This window comes from Pinus tabuliformis, chromosome 2_2, assembly GCF_031772625.1.
Source record: "Pinus tabuliformis cultivar Carrire ecotype Pingquan chromosome 2_2, CPIR1, whole genome shotgun sequence".
Classification (NCBI taxonomy): domain Eukaryota; kingdom Viridiplantae; phylum Streptophyta; class Pinopsida; order Pinales; family Pinaceae; genus Pinus; species Pinus tabuliformis.
In genome coordinates, this window is record NC_142300.1 from 1,160,645,519 (window position 1) to 1,160,666,835 (window position 21,317).

Sequence of the window (21,317 nt, forward strand, 5' to 3'; positions counted from 1 at the left end):
CAAAACTAAAATTGATTGAACAACAAATTGCAACTAACTAAAATATATCTTGCTGAAATGAAAATGTAGAATTGAAATGAAAGTAGGAAAGGACTAATCTATTTTACTGAAATGAAATTGCAGAATTGAAATGAAAGCAGGAAAAAGCTAATCTACGCTTGCTGAAATGAAATTGCGGAATTGAAATGAAAGCAGGAAATGTCTAATCTACGCTTGCTGAAATGAAATTGCGGAATTGAAATGAAAGCAAGAAATAGCTAATCTACGCCTTGCTGAAATAAAATTATGAAATTGAAATGAAATCAGGAAATGTCTAATCTACGCTTGCTGAAATGAAAATTGCAGAATTTGAAATGAAATAAACTACTTAGCAGAATGTTGCAGAAAAAAATAGAAGAAAGCAGTAATCACAAAGTACTCTGGGCTTCCCCAACAATGGCGCCAAAAATATGGTGCGCTCTAGTATTATAGCAATGATGCTACAACTCCTGGGACTCCCTACTTTACTTTTATCAACCCGGTAGTTCATAACAAACTTGGAAGCGATGGTGCTATATATGCACAAGTACTAGCTCTTACTACAAGCTGTCACTTGATCCGCTGACACAAGTTCGTTAGGAGCTTATGACAACTTCTATGAGTTCTTAGAAGAGGCTTTTAACTGTGATGGATGAAATCTAACTCAAAAGAGGTTAGTCTACTTACAGAAAGAAGATGAAAGCTAAAAGGAAACGCAAACCCTAGCGAACCCTAGTTTTACCGATTAACCCTACTTGTGCAAGAAAGAAGATATAAGCTACTGAAATGAATGTCATTGATTATTGAAAAGGTAAAATGCATGTGTTTAAGCTACTTCTGAAGGAAAATATGGAAAAATGATCTTTTTGTATTTTTGAGCAATTTTATGCAGAATTATTATGCATGTGTTTTAACTGTTTTTTACTGTGCAGAGGTCTATTGGTGAAAGGAAATGGAGTGGGCATTTGCAGGAGGTTGGGAAGGTGTGGATAGGACCTAAGGGGTCCCTAGCACCCTCTGGAGATTTCCACTGCACTCAGATCTCGAAAAATCGCTCGCGTGAACTTCTACAGGAGGCTGCAGGGGATCTACAGGAAATTCTACAGGAAGTTCTACAGGAACAGGCCGAAAGTGGTTTTTAGAGGGTTGATGGTGGAAAAACGGTGGGAAAGTGGAAATGAAGGATGGATAGGGATGTTAAGGGATCTAGGACCTGGTAAATGAAGCTCAGGAGTGATGAAGATGGTTGGATTTGTTCAAAGATGAAGAAAACAATGTTGCACAAAAATGTAGAAATTAGGGTAAGTTGGGAAAGTATGGCGAATGAGTGAAGGATATCTTGAGCGAGGGATTGGAGCAGGTTGTATGATGGAGGAAGGATAGGCTAGAGTGTCTTACAGGTGTTCTGCACACTACTTTCCAAAACTAATCCAAGAAAAGACTAAGAAAAATAGAGATATATTTATTTTGACCTAATCTGACCTAAAAATCAGAAACATGATGAACAAAAGTTTATAGAAAGGAACTCATGCAAGAAAGATATGGAAACTAAGCAAGAACAGACCTAAGCATGAAAACACAACTGATATCAACTTTTCCAACTCAAAATCTAACACTAGAAATTGCATTGGAAGGCAAAAACAATGTTTCTGTGGTAGCAAGTGTGCCTTGGTCTCAGTTCATGGTCCCAAGGAGGGAGAAATGAGATCAAGGACTACTTGGTAGCCTTTTTGTGGATCTTTTATGTTACCAAACTATCAAATCAACCTGAAGCATGAAAAACTATCTTAATCATTAAAAACAACCTAAGTAACAAAGCAAGATTTAATGAATTCCCAATAGATTAACCAATTAAACGCTCTGATGCGATTCACCAGCTGCCGACTCCAAACCCTAGCCGCCGCTGAACAGACCTGCCATTGCCGCCGCAGGTTCTATCACTGAAAGCCACCTATGGCACTAGCTGCAGGAGGGGAGAGCTCTGCCTCCCCTCCAATGGACCCGACCTCAACTGACAAGACGCAGAAGCCTGTGACTCTGCACCCCGCAGGCACAGGACGAGAATCTGAGAAAGACAAGCAAAGGACGAATGGGGAACAGATGCATTCAGTTCAGAATGAAGAGGACAACGAAGGCGATAATGAGCACGCTAAAACAGAGACACCTCCGACAAAGGTGACCTCAGCTACATGTATTCCAAAAGCCGCAGAACCGATCAAGGTCGAACTGCCAAGCCATCGCATCAATGGGGAAATCCAATTCATGCGGGACTATGCACTCATAGGAAAGTTCTTGGGGTTCTGGCCCACAGAAAAATCCTTACAAGGATGGATAGCTTCAAAATCGAAGCCCAAAGGACAAGTAACTCTGCAACTTGGCCCGAAAGGCTTCTTCACAACCATCTTCAACTGTTTAGAGGACAAAATAAGGATATTCGAAGGAGGCCCATACTTCTTTAACTCTTCAGGCTTGTATCTAACGGAATGGAAGCCCAGATTCAACCCTGATAAAGAAGACTTCAGTTGGGCCCCTGTTTGGATAAGAATGTATTCCCTTCCCGTGGAATATTGGAGAGAAGAAACATTGGCAGACATTGGCAACAAACTGGGGACCTTCATCAAAGTAGCAACAGAAACAAAGACACGCAAATACACCTCTTATGCTAGGATCTGCGTCCAGATGCATCTGACCAAGACCCTTGCAGACACGGTAAGTCTCTTTCACGATGACTATGAATGGAAACAAACTCTAGATTATGAGCACATCCCTTTCCGTTGCCGAAAATGCCATGAGCATGGCCACCTTTTCCGAGACTGTCCCTTAAATGCTCAGTCCAAGGCTCCATCTAATGACTCCAACAAGGACTCAGAAGGTTTCACCAAAGTCCCCACCCGCCGCAGGCATGCCAAGAAAAACCAAGCAGCTCCAGATCAAGCCTTTAAAGCGAACCCCCAGAATCGCTTCTCTGTTCTTGCCTCGCATGATAATCAAGACAGCCCCATCTCTGATATCCCGGATCAGCCGCTCCCACCCTCGCCTTCTCTTATCCGCTCCAACCCCCTGTTCTCCTCTGACCCAGCATCCTCCATCTCTGCTCCTACCCCGTCCATGGAGAAAGCCAAAGTGGTTACAGATCTTGGTCCCATATTCCCTTCCAAGGGGAAAACTGTATTGGAAGAAACTCAACAAGCTTCAGATATGGATTTCGATGCAGCTCTAGCCCTGAGCCTTCATGAAGTTGCAGCGGAGGAGGACCACAACACCCCAATAGAGATGGAGGAAGATCCGGAAGACGTAGATCTAGAAGAGCTTGAAATCTCCAAGCTAGACATCTCCAAACTTGAGAAAGCATGCAAACAAAAAGAGTACAACTCCATCCCCCCATGGCAAATAGACAAACTTGAAGGAGTCCTTACCAAGGTGCAGCACCATAAAAGCCTGGGAATACAAGGAGGCAGTCACTGGGATGGAAAAAAGATCCTCAAAGATACAAAGAAAAGGGGCAGAAAAACAGACCTTCAAAGAACCATAATAGTAGGTGAAATACTCATGGATTCGGGGCAATTCCCCAAGTTGACCAAGTTCTATAAACCCAAATCTCAGTCTACATGAAGCTCATTTCATGGAATGTAAGAGGACTCAACAGTCCCTCTAAACACAGAATGATCAAAAACCTGATAATGCAAGAAAAACCTGCTATAGTTTTCCTTCAAGAAACAAAAAGCAGCAGTGCAGTGATAGACCGACTAAGTAATAAAATATGGGCAGGCAGCAGTTCAGTTTCAGTAGATGCCTCTGGGGCTTCAGGCGGTCTAGCCATTCTATGGAACCCGCAGATTGTTTCACTAGATAATTTTCACGCCACTCTTCATGTAATACAAGCTACCTTCCACCTCATCGGAACCAACATCCATGGGCATCTCACCAATGTATACTTCCCGCAGATAATCCAGCAAAAATTGGATATCCTGGACACGATTTCCATTCTCAATCACAATAGACACTTCCCCTTATGGATTGGAGGAGGCGACTTCAATATAATAAAATCCTTGGAAGAAAAACAAGGAGGCAGAACCAGGCTCGATAGTGACAGTAGCGGCTTCAAGCAATTCCTTCAAGATAATCAGCTCATGGACATCCCCACTTCCAATGGCACCTTTACCTGGTCCAACAAGCGCCGCGGTGCTCACCACATAGCCTCAAGGCTAGATCGATTTTTAATCTCAGACAATGCGATCCACCTTGGAGGGGACTTTAATGCCTCAATTATACCCCAAGGAGGCTCAGATCACTGGCCGATTCTGCTCCAATGGTCCAGACCAGGCAATCGTTGCAACAGACCCTTTCGATTCGAGGCCTTCTGGCTCAACAACTCCAATTTCAAGGATGTGGTCAATAATGCATGGGCATCTTACACCCCGCCTGCGGGAGCTAAGATGTACCAGTTTCAACAAAAGCTGAAAAATCTGAAACAAGTCCTTAAAGTATGGAACCGAACTCACTTTGGCAACATACAGGAGAGCAAACAAAAATTGGAACAGCAAATGAAAGCACTACAACAAACACTCATTCTGGAAGGCCGCACAGAAGAACAAACTCAACAGGAGCAGATCCTCTGGAATCAAATTGAAGAACGCCAAAAACAAGAGGAAACTTTATGGCGACAAAAATCTAGAATCAGCTGGCTCAAAGATGGAGAGAAAAATACAAAATTTTTCCACAAAACCACCATACAACGGCGTATGCACAACAACATCACCTTTGTCAACAATCAACAGGGTGAAAGAATTGAGGCTCATGAAGACATGGAAAAAGAATTTACAGGATACTTCAAGGACATTCTTAAAGAACCTGAAGGCAACCGGGATGAGGCAATCAGAGCTATCACGCAGCATATTCCAAAAATTATAAATGAGGATCACAACAACAAATTGCTCCAAACCACATCCTTAAAGGAAGTAGAAGAAGCTATGGCTCAGCTCAAAGATGGCAAGGCACCAGGGCCTGACGGATTCACCGCCAATTTCTTTCATGAATTTTGGGAACTCATTAAAGTTGAAGTATGGGACTTAGTGGAGGAATCCCGAAGCATGCACTGGGTCCTCCCAGCCCTCAACTCCACCTTCATAGCATTGGTACCCAAAGAAGCGGCATCAAACAAACCTGAGAAATACAGACCAATAGCGCTGTGCAATGTGATTTACAAACTTATTTCAAAGGTCATTGCGAATCGACTCAAACCGCTCCTTCCACTGCTCATCTCTCCAGAACAGACAGGTTACGTTGAAGGGCGGCAAATCATGGATGGAATAATTCTATCCAACGAAGTCATACATTCTCTAAAGCTTCTCAAAAAACCAGGTATGCTTCTTAAATTAGACCTCTCTAAAGCCTTTGATAAGCTTAGCTGGAATTTCATTCACAAAATGCTCTTAGCTTTTGGATTCAATGTAACCTGGACAAGATGGATCATGAACCTAATCTCTTCTCCCAGCTTCTCTGTCCTTCTGAATGGCTCTCCCTCTTCTCCCTTTCGGCCCTCGCGTGGCATCAGGCAAGGGGATCCTCTGTCACCCTTTCTCTTCGTTTTAATGGCTGAAGGGCTCAGCAGGCTCCTCAAATCGGCAGTCTCCACTCAAACTCTCAAAGGCATCTCTCTCCATGGACGATCTCCTCAGACTCATCAGCAATTTGTTGATGATACTATGCTCTTCGGACACCCTTCCGCAAAAGAAGCCTCTGCTTTCAAATCACTTCTCTCCCTCTTCTCTGACGCCTCTGGCACCTCCATCAATGCTGCAAAATCTCAACTTTTCTTCTTCAATACCCCTCCCTCCACGCAAAGGAATATTGCCCGAATTCTGGGATTTACAATCTCCCACCTGCCCTCTAAATATCTGGGAGCTCCTCTTTCAGACTCAGCCATCAAGCAGGTGTCATGGCGGACTCTCTTGGATAAACTCGAATCAAAACTCTCATCCTGGACTTTCCGGGCTTTAAATCTAGCAGGTAGGCTAGTCCTAATCAAATCAGTACTACAAGCAATGCCGCTATATCTTTTCTCGATCCTGGCAGCTCCAAAAGGGGTATTGAAAGCTATTCGCAATCTTCAACGCAACTTCCTCTGGGGCTCCACAAGCCTGAATCGGAAGTGGGCTCTTGTCAACTGGTCAGAGGTCTGTAAACCCAAATCAGAAGGCGGATTAGGTCTTAGGGACCCGCTTCAAAGCAATAACACAATGGGAGCTCGAATTTGGTGGAATTGGGTCTCCAAGCCAAATACCCCATGGGCTCAACTATGGCAAGCAAAATACGCCAACGGCAGCCAATGGAGTGATCTCATCCGAATCAACCCTACAGCACATGGATCTCTCATATGGAATAATGCAAAAACTCAAAGCAGCTTCATACAAGCACATAGTTTCTGGGAAATCCACTCAGGCAAAATTGCCAGGTTCTGGGAAGACTCCTGGCAGCAACTCCCTAAACTTGCAAATTTGTTTCACAAACCTCTTTGGCAAGAGCATATGAAGCAAGAGAGCATCACACAGGTTCATCAGTTCTGGCAGCCATCCACACAGCATGACTTTCAGACATGGAAACCAGCACGACTCTGGCAAATAGATTGGCAGGGAGAACTATATACAGATATTGATCAGGAACTCATAAGCAGGAAAATCCGCCACTCCGAGCAGCAGGATAAACTCCGATGGGGCTACACAACCAAAGGAACATTCACCACAAAGGAAGCCCATCACCTGCGCTATTCCAATCTCCAGGCGGTCAAGGATCAAATCTGGGAACAAGTTTGGCACTCAGGGCTATGGCCCAAGATCTCTACCTTCTTATGGCTACTAAGCAGAAAACGCATTCTCACTTGGGACAATCTGATAAAAAGAGGATTTGTCGGGCCTTCTAGATGCCCAAACTGCAACATTAATTGTGAAACAATTAGTCATCTAATGGAAGCGTGCCCATTAGCAACGCAGCTCTGGGAGAAAGTGGACAAATGCAACATGAGAGTAACCCAAAGACAAGCGGATATAACGGAAAATATAAGGAACTGGGCCAAAAAACCATTCAAAAGCCAGATTCTCAACTCTTTGTGGAGTATTACACCAGGCTTTCTGTACTGGACCCTCTGGAAGGAGCGCAACCACAGAATCTTCAACAACACATCCAGATCTATAGACGACCTCTGGCTCATCCTCAAAAAAAACATTCAAGAAACCCTGACCATCAGGGCCTGGAATGACAATGACATGCCCGAAACTCAGCAGGAGCGCCGCATTCTGAAAGAATGGAATCTTGATCTCTCGGCCTTAATCAAGGTAATTGCCAATCCATCTATTAGACCCGCCTCTCAATCTTCATGGTCCCCACCTGCACTCAACTCATACAAGCTGAACTTCGACGGAGCAGCCAAAGGTAACCCTGGCCCTGCAGGATTTGGGGGAGTCATCAGACGACACACAGGAGAAGTGGTACATCTATACTATGGCTCATTAGGCACAGACACAAACAACGCGGCAGAACTGGAAGGTCTCTGGAAAGGAATATGTCTCGCTGAACAACAACACTTCTCCCCACTTGAAGTTGAAGGCGATTCTCTTATACTCATAGAGGCGGCTAAAAAAATACAGGCAGGGGCCAAAGCAGTCAAGATCGCAGCAAGCTGGAGGTTGCTAAGCCGCTTGGAATCCCTGGAGGAAAAGCTTCATGATCCACATAACATATCCTTCCATCATGTAAGGAGAACTGCTAACAAGGTAGCAGATCGAATGGAAAATCATGGCGTGTTACAGTCGACACCTTACTTCTCAGGTTCCTTGGACATGGTTGATGATTCTCAGTTCAAAAAAGACTGCATCTCTCTGGTGCAAAAAGACTACCCTCTCCCGGATGCGGGTGATGAAGCGGCGTGATGGGCAGGTGTCGGGTGTGGCTCGTCACGTGGGCAGGTGTAAGCCCGGACGAGCCACGACATACCAAAACGCAAATGAATTAAATGCGATGGGAGGCTCAGTTAATTTGGTTTTATTGCTGGTTCAGAGGGCATTCATTGTGCAGCTGCGATCGAGGCATATGGCGCTCAATATCTTCGCTCCCCAGGTCGCCTGGATTCATTCCTGCAAGAAATCCGAGCATACGTTGGCAGAGGTGGAACATTCTCTGGCTCAGTTCACAATTCCTCAGAGGAATTCTTGTCCGACGGGTAATTTGACAATGCAAAGGGAGAGGCCCAGGATGAGCAGTCGCCGGGGAGGTTCCAGGGGCCGCTCTGCCACTCAGCGACCAGTCAATTCGCCTTCCTCCTCGGTGGAAATTACTTCAGAGCATAACAGAGGCTCGAACAGACTTGTCGGACGCGGCACTGTGCGTGGGTGGGGAGACATTCCGGATTGTGGTCATTTGGAGCATCCGGCTGTTCGCTACCGGATCCCCTGCACTCTGGAGAACAACACTCTTATCGTCTCCGTCATGGTGGAACACTGTAGCGCTCTCAGAAGGCCTATGGACAACCTGGGTGTGTCAGTGACTGATATGCAGGTTCCCACGGTCGATATGCGGAGGCCAACCAAAGCAGACTCCCCCCAAGCCACTCAAGCTAAGGAAGCTAGCCCCAGTGAGCCGGTTTAGAGGTCGCTACGCTTGGATATGGAGGTCTCACAGAATCTCAAAGGACCGGCGAAGGATGAGCCCCATACAACCGATGAGGACTAGCACTTCCGTCACTCTGTCTCCCGCTGCCAGGAAAGCAACTCTCTGTTTGTCTTTCATGCTCTTTGTCGATTTACTGCTCTCTCTGTCGGTCTGTATATGTGTCATCCATGTCGGATTATATGTCCACCGTGTCAGTCTATGTGTCCATCGTGTCGGTTTGTCTGTCCATCGTGTCGGTTCACATGTCCATTGTGGCGGTTTACATGTTTATTGTGTTGATTCAAACGCTGGCTATGTCGATTCAGATGTCCCAATTCTGTAATGATGCTACTCTGAAGGGTCTATCATGGGGAAAAATCTCTCAGGAGATGCAGGGCCATGGCTCTAGTGTAATTTTGCTGTAACTTTTGATTTTTTGTAATATAATTAGCTAGTCTTACAGAGAAAAAAAAAAACAAAGCAAGATTTAACCTATATCACAGAAATTATTCTATGAATGCAAGAAAAACACATAAAAGTACACCAAGGAGGTACTGGGCACTTGGGTTGGGCCCAACCCCAAGAGATACAGCCTCCTAAGAAAGATCAGAGCTGGTGGTAAGCTGGATTCATCTTCATTGATCAAAAAATAATAGTTACATCACAAAAACTATCTGCAAGAAGAACTTGAAAATGTGCTGATACAGGGCTGCACTAAAGTGTGAAAATAGACTATCAAATGGCTAAATTTTAACTAAAATCATACAAACAAAACTGAGGCCCTAAGCCTTCTTATTTATACAAATGGGGGCCTCCAACAGTCCTCCTAAAATCAAGGAACTCAGCTTCCTGGAACTGAAGATAACAGCGGTCTCACTTGACTTGCTTGGCTGCCCCTTGGCTTTGTGCTCCGAGTTTTTGATGGAGAATTTGAGGTAAGGGTTCATAAATAAAGGGGACACCCTCCTACAAATCCTCTCCCTTGTTCTTCCATGAATTTGGCTGCCAAATGCTCATTAAACCTTTGATTTTGTCTCAAAATTGACCAAAAATCTGCATAAAGCAGACATTAGACTTTTTGACATAATGACTAACCCAATTCACTCTATTAGCATAAATATAATAAAAAACATGCAATAAACCAATGAAAATGGTGGATTAAGTCGAATTAAGAGGTAAGATGAGCCCATATAATATCCCATTTCTGGGGCTCATCAGCGGCCATGGGCGGAGGCCCTGTGTGCAGGCCCCTCCGCCCACGGCTACGCCACCACGGGCAGCAGGGGAGCGGGCGGCCATGCCAATTTTTCTTTTTTTTTAAATTAAAAAAAAAACAATAAAAAACGTTTAAATTCTTCTTTTTTTAAAATAATTTTTAAATTTATATTAAAAAATGAAATTTGTTTAAAAAAAATAATTTTTTTTTAATGATTTTTTTTAAATAAAAAAATATTGTTTTATAAATAATAATAATAATAATAATTCTTTTTTAATAAAAAAAAAATTGTTTAAAAAAATTAATTTTAATTTTTTTTTGTTTTTTTAATATTTTCATATTTTTTTGGTTTTTTCTTAATAATTTTCTTTTTTTTAGTTTGATTCTATTTTTGTTTTTTTTAATATTAATTTTTCTAGTTTTTTAATTTTTTTTTTAAGACTAGTTTGTTTTTATTTTTTTCCTAGTTTTTGCTAATGTTGTTTTTTTAATTTCTCTATTTTTACTTAATTTTATATATATAATTTTCTTCATTTTGTTTTTTTGGTTTTTTTTTTTTTTTCCAAATTTTTTTATGGTTTATGAGATAAAAAAAAATTTAACATTTTTTATTTTTGTCTTTTTTATATATATTTTTATATTTGTTTTTTAAGTAATCAACATTTTAATCTTAATTTTAGTAGTTTTTATTTATTTTTTGTTAATTTTCTATTTTTTTTTGTTAATTTTTTAATTTTTAATTTTTTCTTAATTTTTTTTTAATTTTTCTATTTTTACCTACTTAATTTCTAGTTTTTTTTTTCATTTCCATATTTTTGTTTTTTTTTTCTTTTGCCAATTTTTTTATGCTTTACAAGATTTTTTTTTTGTAATGTTTTTTTTTTTAGTTTTTTAATTCTTATCATTAATTTACTTTTTTTTTTTTACATTTTTATGATTGATTTTTTTTATATATTTGATTTTTTTTCCCTTTTTTAATTTTATTTTATGTTTTGTTTTTAATATATATTTTAATTTATGTTTTTTTTTTTCCCTTGTTAATACTTTTCATTTTGAGGGTGTTTTTTGGACAATTTATGCACAAAAAATTGGTTTTCACCGCCATTTTTAAAACATGTTGAAAATTTACCTTAAAAAAAGGTGTTATTCCAGTATCAACACTTTTAATTTTTAACACTGTTTTTAATGTTTTTTCGAAGTTTTTTTGGCGAGAGTTCCCATTTTGAGTTTATAGTTCCAGTTTCAAAGTTTACATTGTTAAAACAATTATTAAGAATATTTTGTGCATTCTAATTTGAAAATAAAATTAATAAATAATATCTTCTAAAAATAACATATTTGAGAGTCATTCTCATATAATTCTTTATTTTAATCTTATTTGTATTTTAAAACAACATATCTAATAAATATATTTAAAACAATTATCTAATAAAATATAATCACTTACAAAATATTAATAAATATTAAATTAAAAATTTAATTTGGTTTATTTTAAAATAATTTTAATTATAACACTAAAATAAAAACTTATTTTATTAATAATTATTGTATACAAAATATTTAGATATTATATTCTTAAAAAAATCAAAAGTAACAATCAAATAATTAAATTTGTAATAAGAAAAAACACACATTTTAGAGAATGTGCTTTTTACAAAACATACATATTTTATTAAGCGATTGGTATTAGAATCTCACATTTTAGAGAATGTGCTTTTTACAAAACATACATATTTTATTAAGCGATTGGTATTAGAATCTCTTATATAAATATATTTTATTGGGGTTAATTTGCCAAATGAATTTTAATGTGTTTATTATAGAAAAAATTTTAAAAATTAGATAGAGATAATAGAAGCTTAAATTCGATTATTATCACATTTTTTCATTTTTTCACACAAAAACACACACATCTTAGAAAATGTGCCTTTTACAAAACATACATGTTTTACTAAGTGATTATTATTAAAATAGTCAAATAAATGCATTTCACCCCATTACAAATGAATCTTGATGTAATTATGACATAATTATTTTCAAAAACCTAGATATAAATAACAAAATTCTAAATTCAATTATTACCACACTTTTTCTCATTCCTCACATTAATATAATGTAATTGAGAGGAGGTTAAGGAAACTCTTCATCATATCTATATATGTGAAAAGAGTTAGTTAGGCTATTATTTAAAAGATGTACAAACTTAGGCTATTCTTTATATTTGCCAACAGCTTTGTTTTTAGAATTTTGCCAGGAGCGTTGTTTTTAGAATTTAGTCATTCCACATCCTCGTTGATACGAAGAGTTCTTTTTACATTTGGTTTTTCCACTGAGATAATAAAACCAATATAATCACCAATGGGCAAAATTTTTCTTAGACCAGAGTTGCACAATTACATGGGATATTGTTTACATGAGATATTATTTACAACTATATTTAACGATCTTTTAAAATTATATGGGAAATATTTTTTCAACAACAATTAGGATGAACATTAATACATATGAACAATATTAATAACATAACATATGAACAATATTGTTTTATTTGAGACATTATCTACTCCAAATACGATATGAATGGAAAATGGTCAAATCTAAATTGTTAATTAAATGATTGATAATTTTAAGCCTTATGTATGTAAATTATTCTATAATTGAATATCGAATCTTTTTTTATTTATTTATTAAGAAAATATCATAGTTGAATAACAATCAATTTGTTAAAAGTCTTAAAAACTATTAAAATTGTTTTTTTTTTACAATAATTATTAAACCATTAATCTCAAAAACTCACTTAGAATGCACGAAAAGTAAAATAAAAATAACAAAAACAAGTGATAATATATGTCTAGAAAAAACGCAAAGGTCATTATTAATATGGAACTTTCATTAAGAATATAATTGTGTATTACATTCACAATAGGATTCTACTCATTATTAATAAAATATGTATTAGAAAGAATAAGATCTCAGTCATTATTATTAACCCCCTTTGCATTCTCTTCAATTTTTAGGATAAAGATGATTAATGTCCAATCATTATTATTAATCCCTTTTGCATTCTCTTCAATTGTGAGGATACAGATTATTAATGTCCACCATGAATGTCTGTGTTAATTATGGGTTTCCATACATGTTTCTACATTATTAGATTAATTTTGTCTCTTAACTTTTATAGTATATTATAGGCTAGCTACAAATAACATGAAAAGTTATTCTCTACATTATTAGTTTAATTTTGTCTCTTAACTTTTGTCGTATATTATATGTTAGCTACAAATAACATGTCCCCTATGTTGTTTAGGGTTCATGGTGAATGTATTAAATATTCATTGAGGGAATGTCCTTTTTCAAAAGAAGTGTAAAGGGATTTTCGTATAAGAAAATGCGTGGAAAATATGATGGCCCTTCCTTCCTTGAATTCTTCATGGAAGACCATTTTTTAGAAAATGTTAGATCTCTTCCATGTGTGGTGTCGGGAGAAACATGGATTATTATAAATACAATCTTATTTCTAGATAAATCTTTCCCTTCATGAGAGATGTTTTATAATACAAATCATATTTATGATGATATTCAATAACTTGCAAAATAAAAAATGGAAACAGTAAAGATCCACCCGATATTAGTACATTTAAAGATTTGAGTTTTCTTTGATGGTACTAGCTAGGGAAGTCTCTTCATTTGAAGGATGTTATATATGTTTGAAACCATTTTATTCATTTAAATTAGGCATAGGATCACGGACCAAAAATTAGGCAAAACTTCGTTAACACTAGAAAAAAAAATTAGCAAGGTGGTGGTGAGTGAAGGTTGGTACTTGAATGCATGGAGGCTCCATTGTGGCACGAAAGCATGGTTTTAATATCATTGTTCTTGTTTGTGGGGCTTTAATTTCATTGTTCTTGTTTATGTGTGTGAGTGGGCTTTAATTTCATTGTTACGTGTGTGTGTTTTGAACAATGTAGATAATTGAGCTTTAATCATCTCAAAAGAATTCACAATAGGGAGGTTATCAAACAATAACAATTTATTACGGTTCTTATTGGATTGAATGTAGAAATAAATAAGACGGTGACCCCCTCCTAAGCACTAATTTTCCTTTATAGTTAGAAGATGGGAATATTAATAATGTTGTTCATGATGATAAACTTAATATAGTTGTTGAGGAACTTATTTTTCTATCTTAAATATGAAATTTTATTTTAGATATTTATTTTTTAAACTTCAAAGTCATTATTCTTGATTTAGTATTCACAAGATTTAAGAATTTTCTTTAATACAAAGTCTTTTAAAAGAAAATATATAATCAAAATATTTTTTTTAAACAAGTTTTATTTTTCAATTTTGTAATTTCATGAACATACCAATCATAGCTTTTTTCTCCTACACATTATTTAAAAAAACAAACAACTTTAAAAATATAATAAATAACAAATCATTATTTGCCCAAAAATATTATATTATTATACTAAATATTTAAATAAAAAATAAACTTTTTTATGAAAAATTAAGATTATTATATTTTTACTCACAATTTTAACCTTTCTCAACTTAAATGCAAGTAACTTTCTTTTAACTAAAACTCATTTTTTTGAGCAAATGACTTCACTTTTATTAAATATAGTGTAGTTATTTAAACTCATATAACAAATAAAGTAGAAAAAATTATCTAAAAACATTTTTATTTTCACTTAGTAACATTTACAAAATTATAAAAAAAATTATCTCCAATCATTTAGAGGCTATGGACAAAAAGATTCCATTTCCTCTGTTAAAAAAAGATATCGAAGTTAGCCATTTCCACACCAAACAGCTTTGTTTCTAGAATTTAGCCAGGATCCCACATCCTCGTTGATACAAAGATTTAAGATTTCCTTTTTCTACGGATGAGATGGGTGGCTGATTAACCAGAATTCGTATAAAGCCAGACTTATCTTCCTACAAACCTTGAACTTCTTTTTCTTTATGTTTTCTCATCTGACTTTCTTCGGGATTAGTGTTCCTGGTTGCAGAGCGCAAACGATAAGATATATTGGAAGTGCTGGGATTAGCTGCAATGAGTTCCTGCTCTTTTGCTTTTTCTTGATTTTTACTTTTCTTCGCCTCTGAAGAAGATAGGGTGGTGCAGTATTTCCTGCCTCCAAATGTGAAGTGCTTGTTGCAATTGTTACAATGATATCTGGGTTGAAGAGTCTTTGACTGCCCAGAGTTGTTTATGAACCTAAATATGCACCCATCTCGTAACTTGCACAGAGGACAAACTGGTTTATATCTTTTGAATTGGTCAACAACTCTCTTTTTCTCCTCTGGGTTGGCTTTGTACTCTTCCATTGAAAAATTTCTTATGAAATCCAACATAAGAGCATCATGTGGCTCATGACCAGCGTCTTCCATTGTTGATAAAGTTCCAACTTCTTTTAAACTCAACTCCTGCAGAGGCACGAGCTCATTTCTAGTTAGTAAAGACATCCAGAAGAAAAGGAAAGAGATATTTCATACCATCATCAATTTCCATGAAACATAAATTCATTTGAAACAATATTAGCTATATGATATCCTATTTTAATTTAATGGTCTAATTTAGTTCAGTCTCAAATATTTGGTCGAACAGTTAGGTGGGGAGCGGAGATTTGGAGTGCTAGTATGTATGCCTGAAAGCTGGTTCAAACAAGATTTTTTCAATTGAAAAAAAAAATTCTAAATCAAAAATATAATTGCTCACTTTACTTATATCCCTCTAAATTTAAAAATTTACATAGCCTCGCCATTTTTTTTTTTTTGAGATTCCTCACATCCTTACCAATCTTCATGTCAGTTCAAAATAAACTTTACCTTCTAACAACCAAATTTCTATTACCATGCAAACTTTAGCTTCTAACAGCCAAATTTCTATTACCATGCAATTTATTACTGTGCAATTTCTTTGATCTTTAAATATGCAAAATAACATAAATGACTTGTTAATAAACTTAAATTCCATTTATAGATGACAAAAATGTAAATAAAACAGTTAATATGTTTCACTTACTTGAATAAGCTTGAATTGCAAGCCAGAAACTATGCCCAGTCTAACTTTCTAGCTAAGTAAAGAACTAGTCTCGCAGCCATATTCAGTGTTTGGAAAAAAAAGAAAAGAACAATATGAATGGATGTTCTAATTATCAAAACCATCTATATATAAACAACACAATGCCACTATAGTGTTTGAAAGAACTTAAATTGTAAATTAAAAAAAACATGAATATGGAGATAGTAAGTTGTGATAAAAAAGCTCTAGTAAGAAAAAAACTTAAATTGTGAATAAAAGAAACATGAATAGGGAGATAATAAGTTGTGATAAAAAAGCTCTAGTAAGAAAAAAACTTTTCTTGTGTTTTTTTATCTATATATTTTTTTCCTTTTAAAAAAGCTTGCTTTTATAGTTTTTTTTGCTTTAAAGGTTTTAAAGTTTCATATTTACATAGAATCTTTATTTTTGTTTTAAAGAATGGTTTGTGTAATTTTTATTAATTATAAATAATAATTTTAATTAAGTTTCATATTTACAATAATCTTTATTTTTGTTTTAAACCATGGTTTGTGTAATTTTTATTAATTATAAATAATATTTTTAATTATTAATATTTGAGTGTGGACTAAAGTAATTGATTAAGAATTTATTTTTTATTATAATATTTTTTTTAGTATTTATTATTTTATAGGAATTTTGTAATGGTAAGTTTAGTTTATTTTTTTTAAATGAGTGATAATTTTATACTTATTAAAAACCTATATTTTTAATTTTAATAGGAGTTTTAAAAAATAATTTAATTATAATTATATTGTTGTTTTAAAAGATTGTAATAGTTGTTAATGCATAATTTTATAGTTAAAAAAAATTAAATATTAATATAGTATTTTATTGAGTATAAATATAAGTTTACAAATTTCATTCAAGGAAATAATAAAAATGACAAACGCAACATAAATGAGAGAGAATGTTTATTTATATGTAACAAAACAAATAAGTTACATAAGAATAACAAATATAACGATATTTGTTAGAAACATTGATTGCTTCCTATTAGAGAAAAACAGAGAAAGTTGACAAAGATTCAAATAGTTGATAGAGATTCCACAGGAGGCAACACAAAACCACATTTCATTATTTTATTAATCATAGTAGTTACATATATAGGATATATATTCTAGACTTCGATGAATTTAGATCTTAATAAAGTAGATCTGTGACTTAGACATGACACAACTACAACTCATACACATAGGAAACAACAACTTCTAGATTGACACCACGGGACTCACAATCACAACCTACAAATCATATGACACACATGGCATACATGAAAGCATTGCTTGCAACATCCTCCCTTAATGCTTACATGTAAAAAATATTGAAAACACACATTACAACAATAAATGAATCTTTGTCACATTTGTCTCATATGGTCATCACTAACACTCACATCCACTCTGAAATATCACAGTTTCTGCTCTTTTCTTCACCACACTTTTGATCTTCCCACTCCATCCATTTAAGACACAACAACTTCAGAGCATCGTTGACGTACTTTGTAGAATTTATGCTTACTGACCTCTCGGAGCACGACAGGTCAGTATCGATATGAAACCATCCTATGGAATTTTCACCATATGTTGAATCCATGATCCTCTACACCCTTCATTAGTTATCTAGGATAACATTTTGGGTACAGAATGTCTTTAATAGACAATTCCACAACTTGACCTTACATATAATAACCTGGACTAATGCTCTCGTTGTACGATAGGTCACACTAGCTTGATCTTATTAAGAACTACCTATTACTAATGCTCCTGGAGCACGATGGGTCACATTAGTTTGTTCAATTGTTGGTTTCTTCTTTTTGGTTCTTTATATAGATCATTTCTTTTTATTTTTTCACGAAGAAAAAACGGAACAACTTTCATTATATATAAAAGAAATTTCATGGTAATCAATAAGATGCAGTAGATAAAGAACTACAAATGACCCGTCACAAAATAGAGTAACTAGTCCAAAAAAATGGATCTCAGGAGACATAGTAAACCAGAAAAATGGAGCATTTTTACCAGATATCTAAAAGTCGAAATATACAAATTGTCAAAAAGTTACAGAATATAAACATAAATGCCTAAAGAAGATAGGGCACAGAGGTCCAATAAGCAGTGATGAAATCCATAAGTACAAACAAGAATCAAACCTAATAGAGTCAAGACCAATCAAGCTTAAACATAGAAGGCTCTAGAATAGATAGAACCATTGTTTGATGTACTTTATTGGATGATCCTAGGAAATGAATATATACCCCTCTTAGATATGGAATTTACCATGCCATTATGTTCTCTGTAGATATGGCTAAAGGAAATGTGATGAAAGGAGGATTTCAATGTACTAATTTGTTGTAGCTAATGATGTAAGGATAGAAAAACCAATGAATTCCTCCCCTGTATCCATTCAATAATAGAGCGAGAGTCACCAAAAATGTGAATAGAATAAAGAGAAAACCATGATTCACATTTCATTGGCCCCCATAATGTAACTACCTCTTCTCTATAGTTCATGCCAGGACCTCCATACTGGAAGAAATGATAAGCGAGGGAGGGATTGATGATAAAGTGTACTCCACATCCACAATGCCCTATGGAGGCAGCATCATGAAAGAGAGCCACATTGCAAGAGAAATATATCTCCATTCGCGTAACTTTTCAAGTGTGAGTGAATGGTCTTCCCATGCCTTTCTCCGGAAAAAATGCCACAATATGCAAGACGATGGATCTCACATCTAGAAATATTTTCTCAAAAATAAACTTGTTCCTACTACACTAAGTACCCCAAAAGATTTAAATAGGAATGGCCTTGTATTCTTTCTTCCTAGAACTACAGTTTGTAAAACATAGTTCAATGGAAGACCTCTTCACCTCAGGGTTGAGTTGAAGTATTACAGAGACCTCATCCCTTACCAATTTTTCAAATGGACAATGAAAAAAAAGATGAATCGCCTCCTCACATTTGGAACCACACAAAGGGCATTGACTAGGGCCCTAAAAAGCTCTCGTTAGGAGATTGCCCCATGTTATAATACAATTTTGGACAAGAAGCCAATAAAAACATTTCATCCTTGAGGGAATATGCCACTTCCACATATGTGGTAAAAAATTAGCAAAAGGCTTTTTTCGAACCTGTGAGAAAATAAAAAAGTATGAATGTTTTGCTGAGATGTTGTCACCAAAAACACTCCCTACCCATGATAATTTGTTTGGCTTATTTGAGAGATAGAGTATGGCATGAATGAGTTTTAATTGGCATGTATCCCACTATTCCTCATAAACCCTTGGTAGTATGAGATTTGTAGAGTGGAGCCAAGTAGTTCTTGAGAAGATGTAGTTGCAAGGCCTCCAATATGTGCTAGCGTGAAAATACCAAGTTTATTGAGGAGACTGATAAGGGGTGCATGGAGATTATGACCACCAGACAGACCTTTGATATTATCTAATCCAATACAGAATTTGTCCCTAGTGACCACCTCCTAGTAGAGGTCACTGCAAAACCATATTTTAAATTTCATGAGGCTTCGCCAAATGAAAGAGGCATTACTCTTGACAAGAGCACCCACTGAGATGCAATGGAAATATTCTAAAGATGTTTTTTTCTGAAATGATGTTATTCCACATACCAAGAGCAACAAAATGCCTCCACAAGCTTTTGGATAGGGAGCACTTGGCTGAAACATTTGGTATCTCGGATACCCCAACCACCCTTAGACAGTGATTTGGATATAGATTCAAGACCGCATAAGTGATACTTCTTTTGTGAGCGAACACTGTTCCTGAGAAATTTGAAATAATCGCTTCATTTATTCGAATGATGGTCAAAGGGAGATGAAAAACGTGCATCTAGTACACAGCTATACCCTGCAACAATGACTTGGTTATAACTAACTTGCCACTAAGGGATAACCATTTCTTCTCTCGTTGCACTATTTTCTTGGCAAGTTTATCCACAATCCAAGTCCAGTTCCACATTTCATATTTATTGGGTTTTAGGTGAAAACCCAAATACTTGAAACCAGTGGATAAAATTTTGACCTTGACAATAACATAGTAGTGATATGTTGGAATTCCTTATTGTCTTCCTATGTCTCTATGAGTTCATATTTGAAAGAATTCATAGTAAGCGCAAAGGCATTTCTAAATTTTGTGATAACATAGTGGATATTTTTCCATTCATCAAAATTTGCTCCCCCCATAGTAAGGATGTTGTCAACAAACATATCATGGGTGTTAGTGATATTTTGGGTGACTCTAGAAGCCTATTTTGTATAAAATCAATCTAATGTAGTCCCATTCCACCTTGTCATATGCTTGGATCACGTTTATTTTCATGAGACATGCATTTATATTTTGAGATTTTATGAAGTGAATTATTTCTGGTCGAACCGCCACTGCATCCTGAATTCTTTGATCAGATAATAAACCATATTGCTCAGGGGAAATATGTTTTGAGATGACTCTCTTAATTTTGTTTTGTAATAACTTATAGATCATATTATAAACAATATTATATAGTGAGATAGGCCTGTAATCAGAAAACATTTCAAGTTAAGATTTTTTTATGAATAATAGTTAAAGAAGTAAAGTTTATAGCACCTGAGGTGAAAATAGCTCGACGAGATTCTTCCGTGATTCTTCACAAATATAGAAATGAAACTATAAACTTATGAGTAAAACCTCCTTCATAGATCCATTAAAATTTCTCATAAAATATACAAATTTTACATCTATAACAACCACTCAAAGAATAATTTAGAGATTTTAATTTCTACACCACTCTGCTACCAAATAATTAGACAAACTCTCCAATAATTCCACCATATAAGGACTGAACTTCAATTATAACTCAAATTTCTATTGAATTATTGCGCGAACAAGAAATCTTTTTGTTGCGAGATTAGATTTTCACATACTCCCAGTGGGATGCTGCATTTCATAGCTGTATTAATTGACTTGAGATATGTCTGCCAAAGTTGCGAGTTCGAATCCCTTGTGAAATCAATGGATGTTGTTGCGTTTACTATTGGGCTCTGCCCTACTTTTTTTCCTTTTTGTACTTTTATGGAGTCATTATTGAAGTATTGAAACATGGTACTCGATAAGATATTTGAACAGTAGACATCCAACAGTTGCTTGCAGAAACTTTCTGACCATGCAATTGTAGTAAATGTGTTGTTCGTTGAAGATGATAATCAATTGAAGAACACGGTGAATGCCAAGAATTCTACGATGAATCCAAAGGTGATACCTTAGGTAGCTTGGGCTTGTAAATGACTCAGGAAACAAGCTTTGTGATGTCGGCAAGAAGAACCACAACAAGGAGAATACACTTAGCTCTTCAACAAATGAGATGTGACCAACAAAT

At 35.9% G+C, this 21,317-nt stretch overlaps 1 protein-coding gene across 1 annotated transcript; it reads left to right on the forward strand.

Annotated features, from left to right (window-relative positions):
- Positions 1-3,698: 3,698 nt before the first annotated feature.
- On the forward strand, positions 3,699-7,943 carry LOC149197547 (uncharacterized). The gene is made up of 2 exons (XM_089408721.1): positions 3,699-5,379; positions 5,620-7,943. Exons 1-2 carry the CDS (start codon positions 3,699-3,701, stop codon positions 7,941-7,943), a joined length of 4,005 nt encoding a protein of 1,334 aa, XP_089264847.1.
- The last annotated feature ends 13,374 nt before the right edge of the window (positions 7,944-21,317 follow it).

What these genes read in the sequence shown, in the direction of transcription:
- LOC149197547 (XM_089408721.1), top strand. Translation starts at nt 3,699, where the DNA reads ATGCAAGAAAAACCTGCTATAGTTTTCCTTCAAGAAACAAAAAGCAGC. An exon ending in AAAGCTTCTCAAAAAACCAG is followed by an intron (nt 5,380 to 5,619) that starts GTATGCTTCTTA and finishes TAATGGCTGAAG; the next exon opens with GGCTCAGCAGGCTCCTCAAA.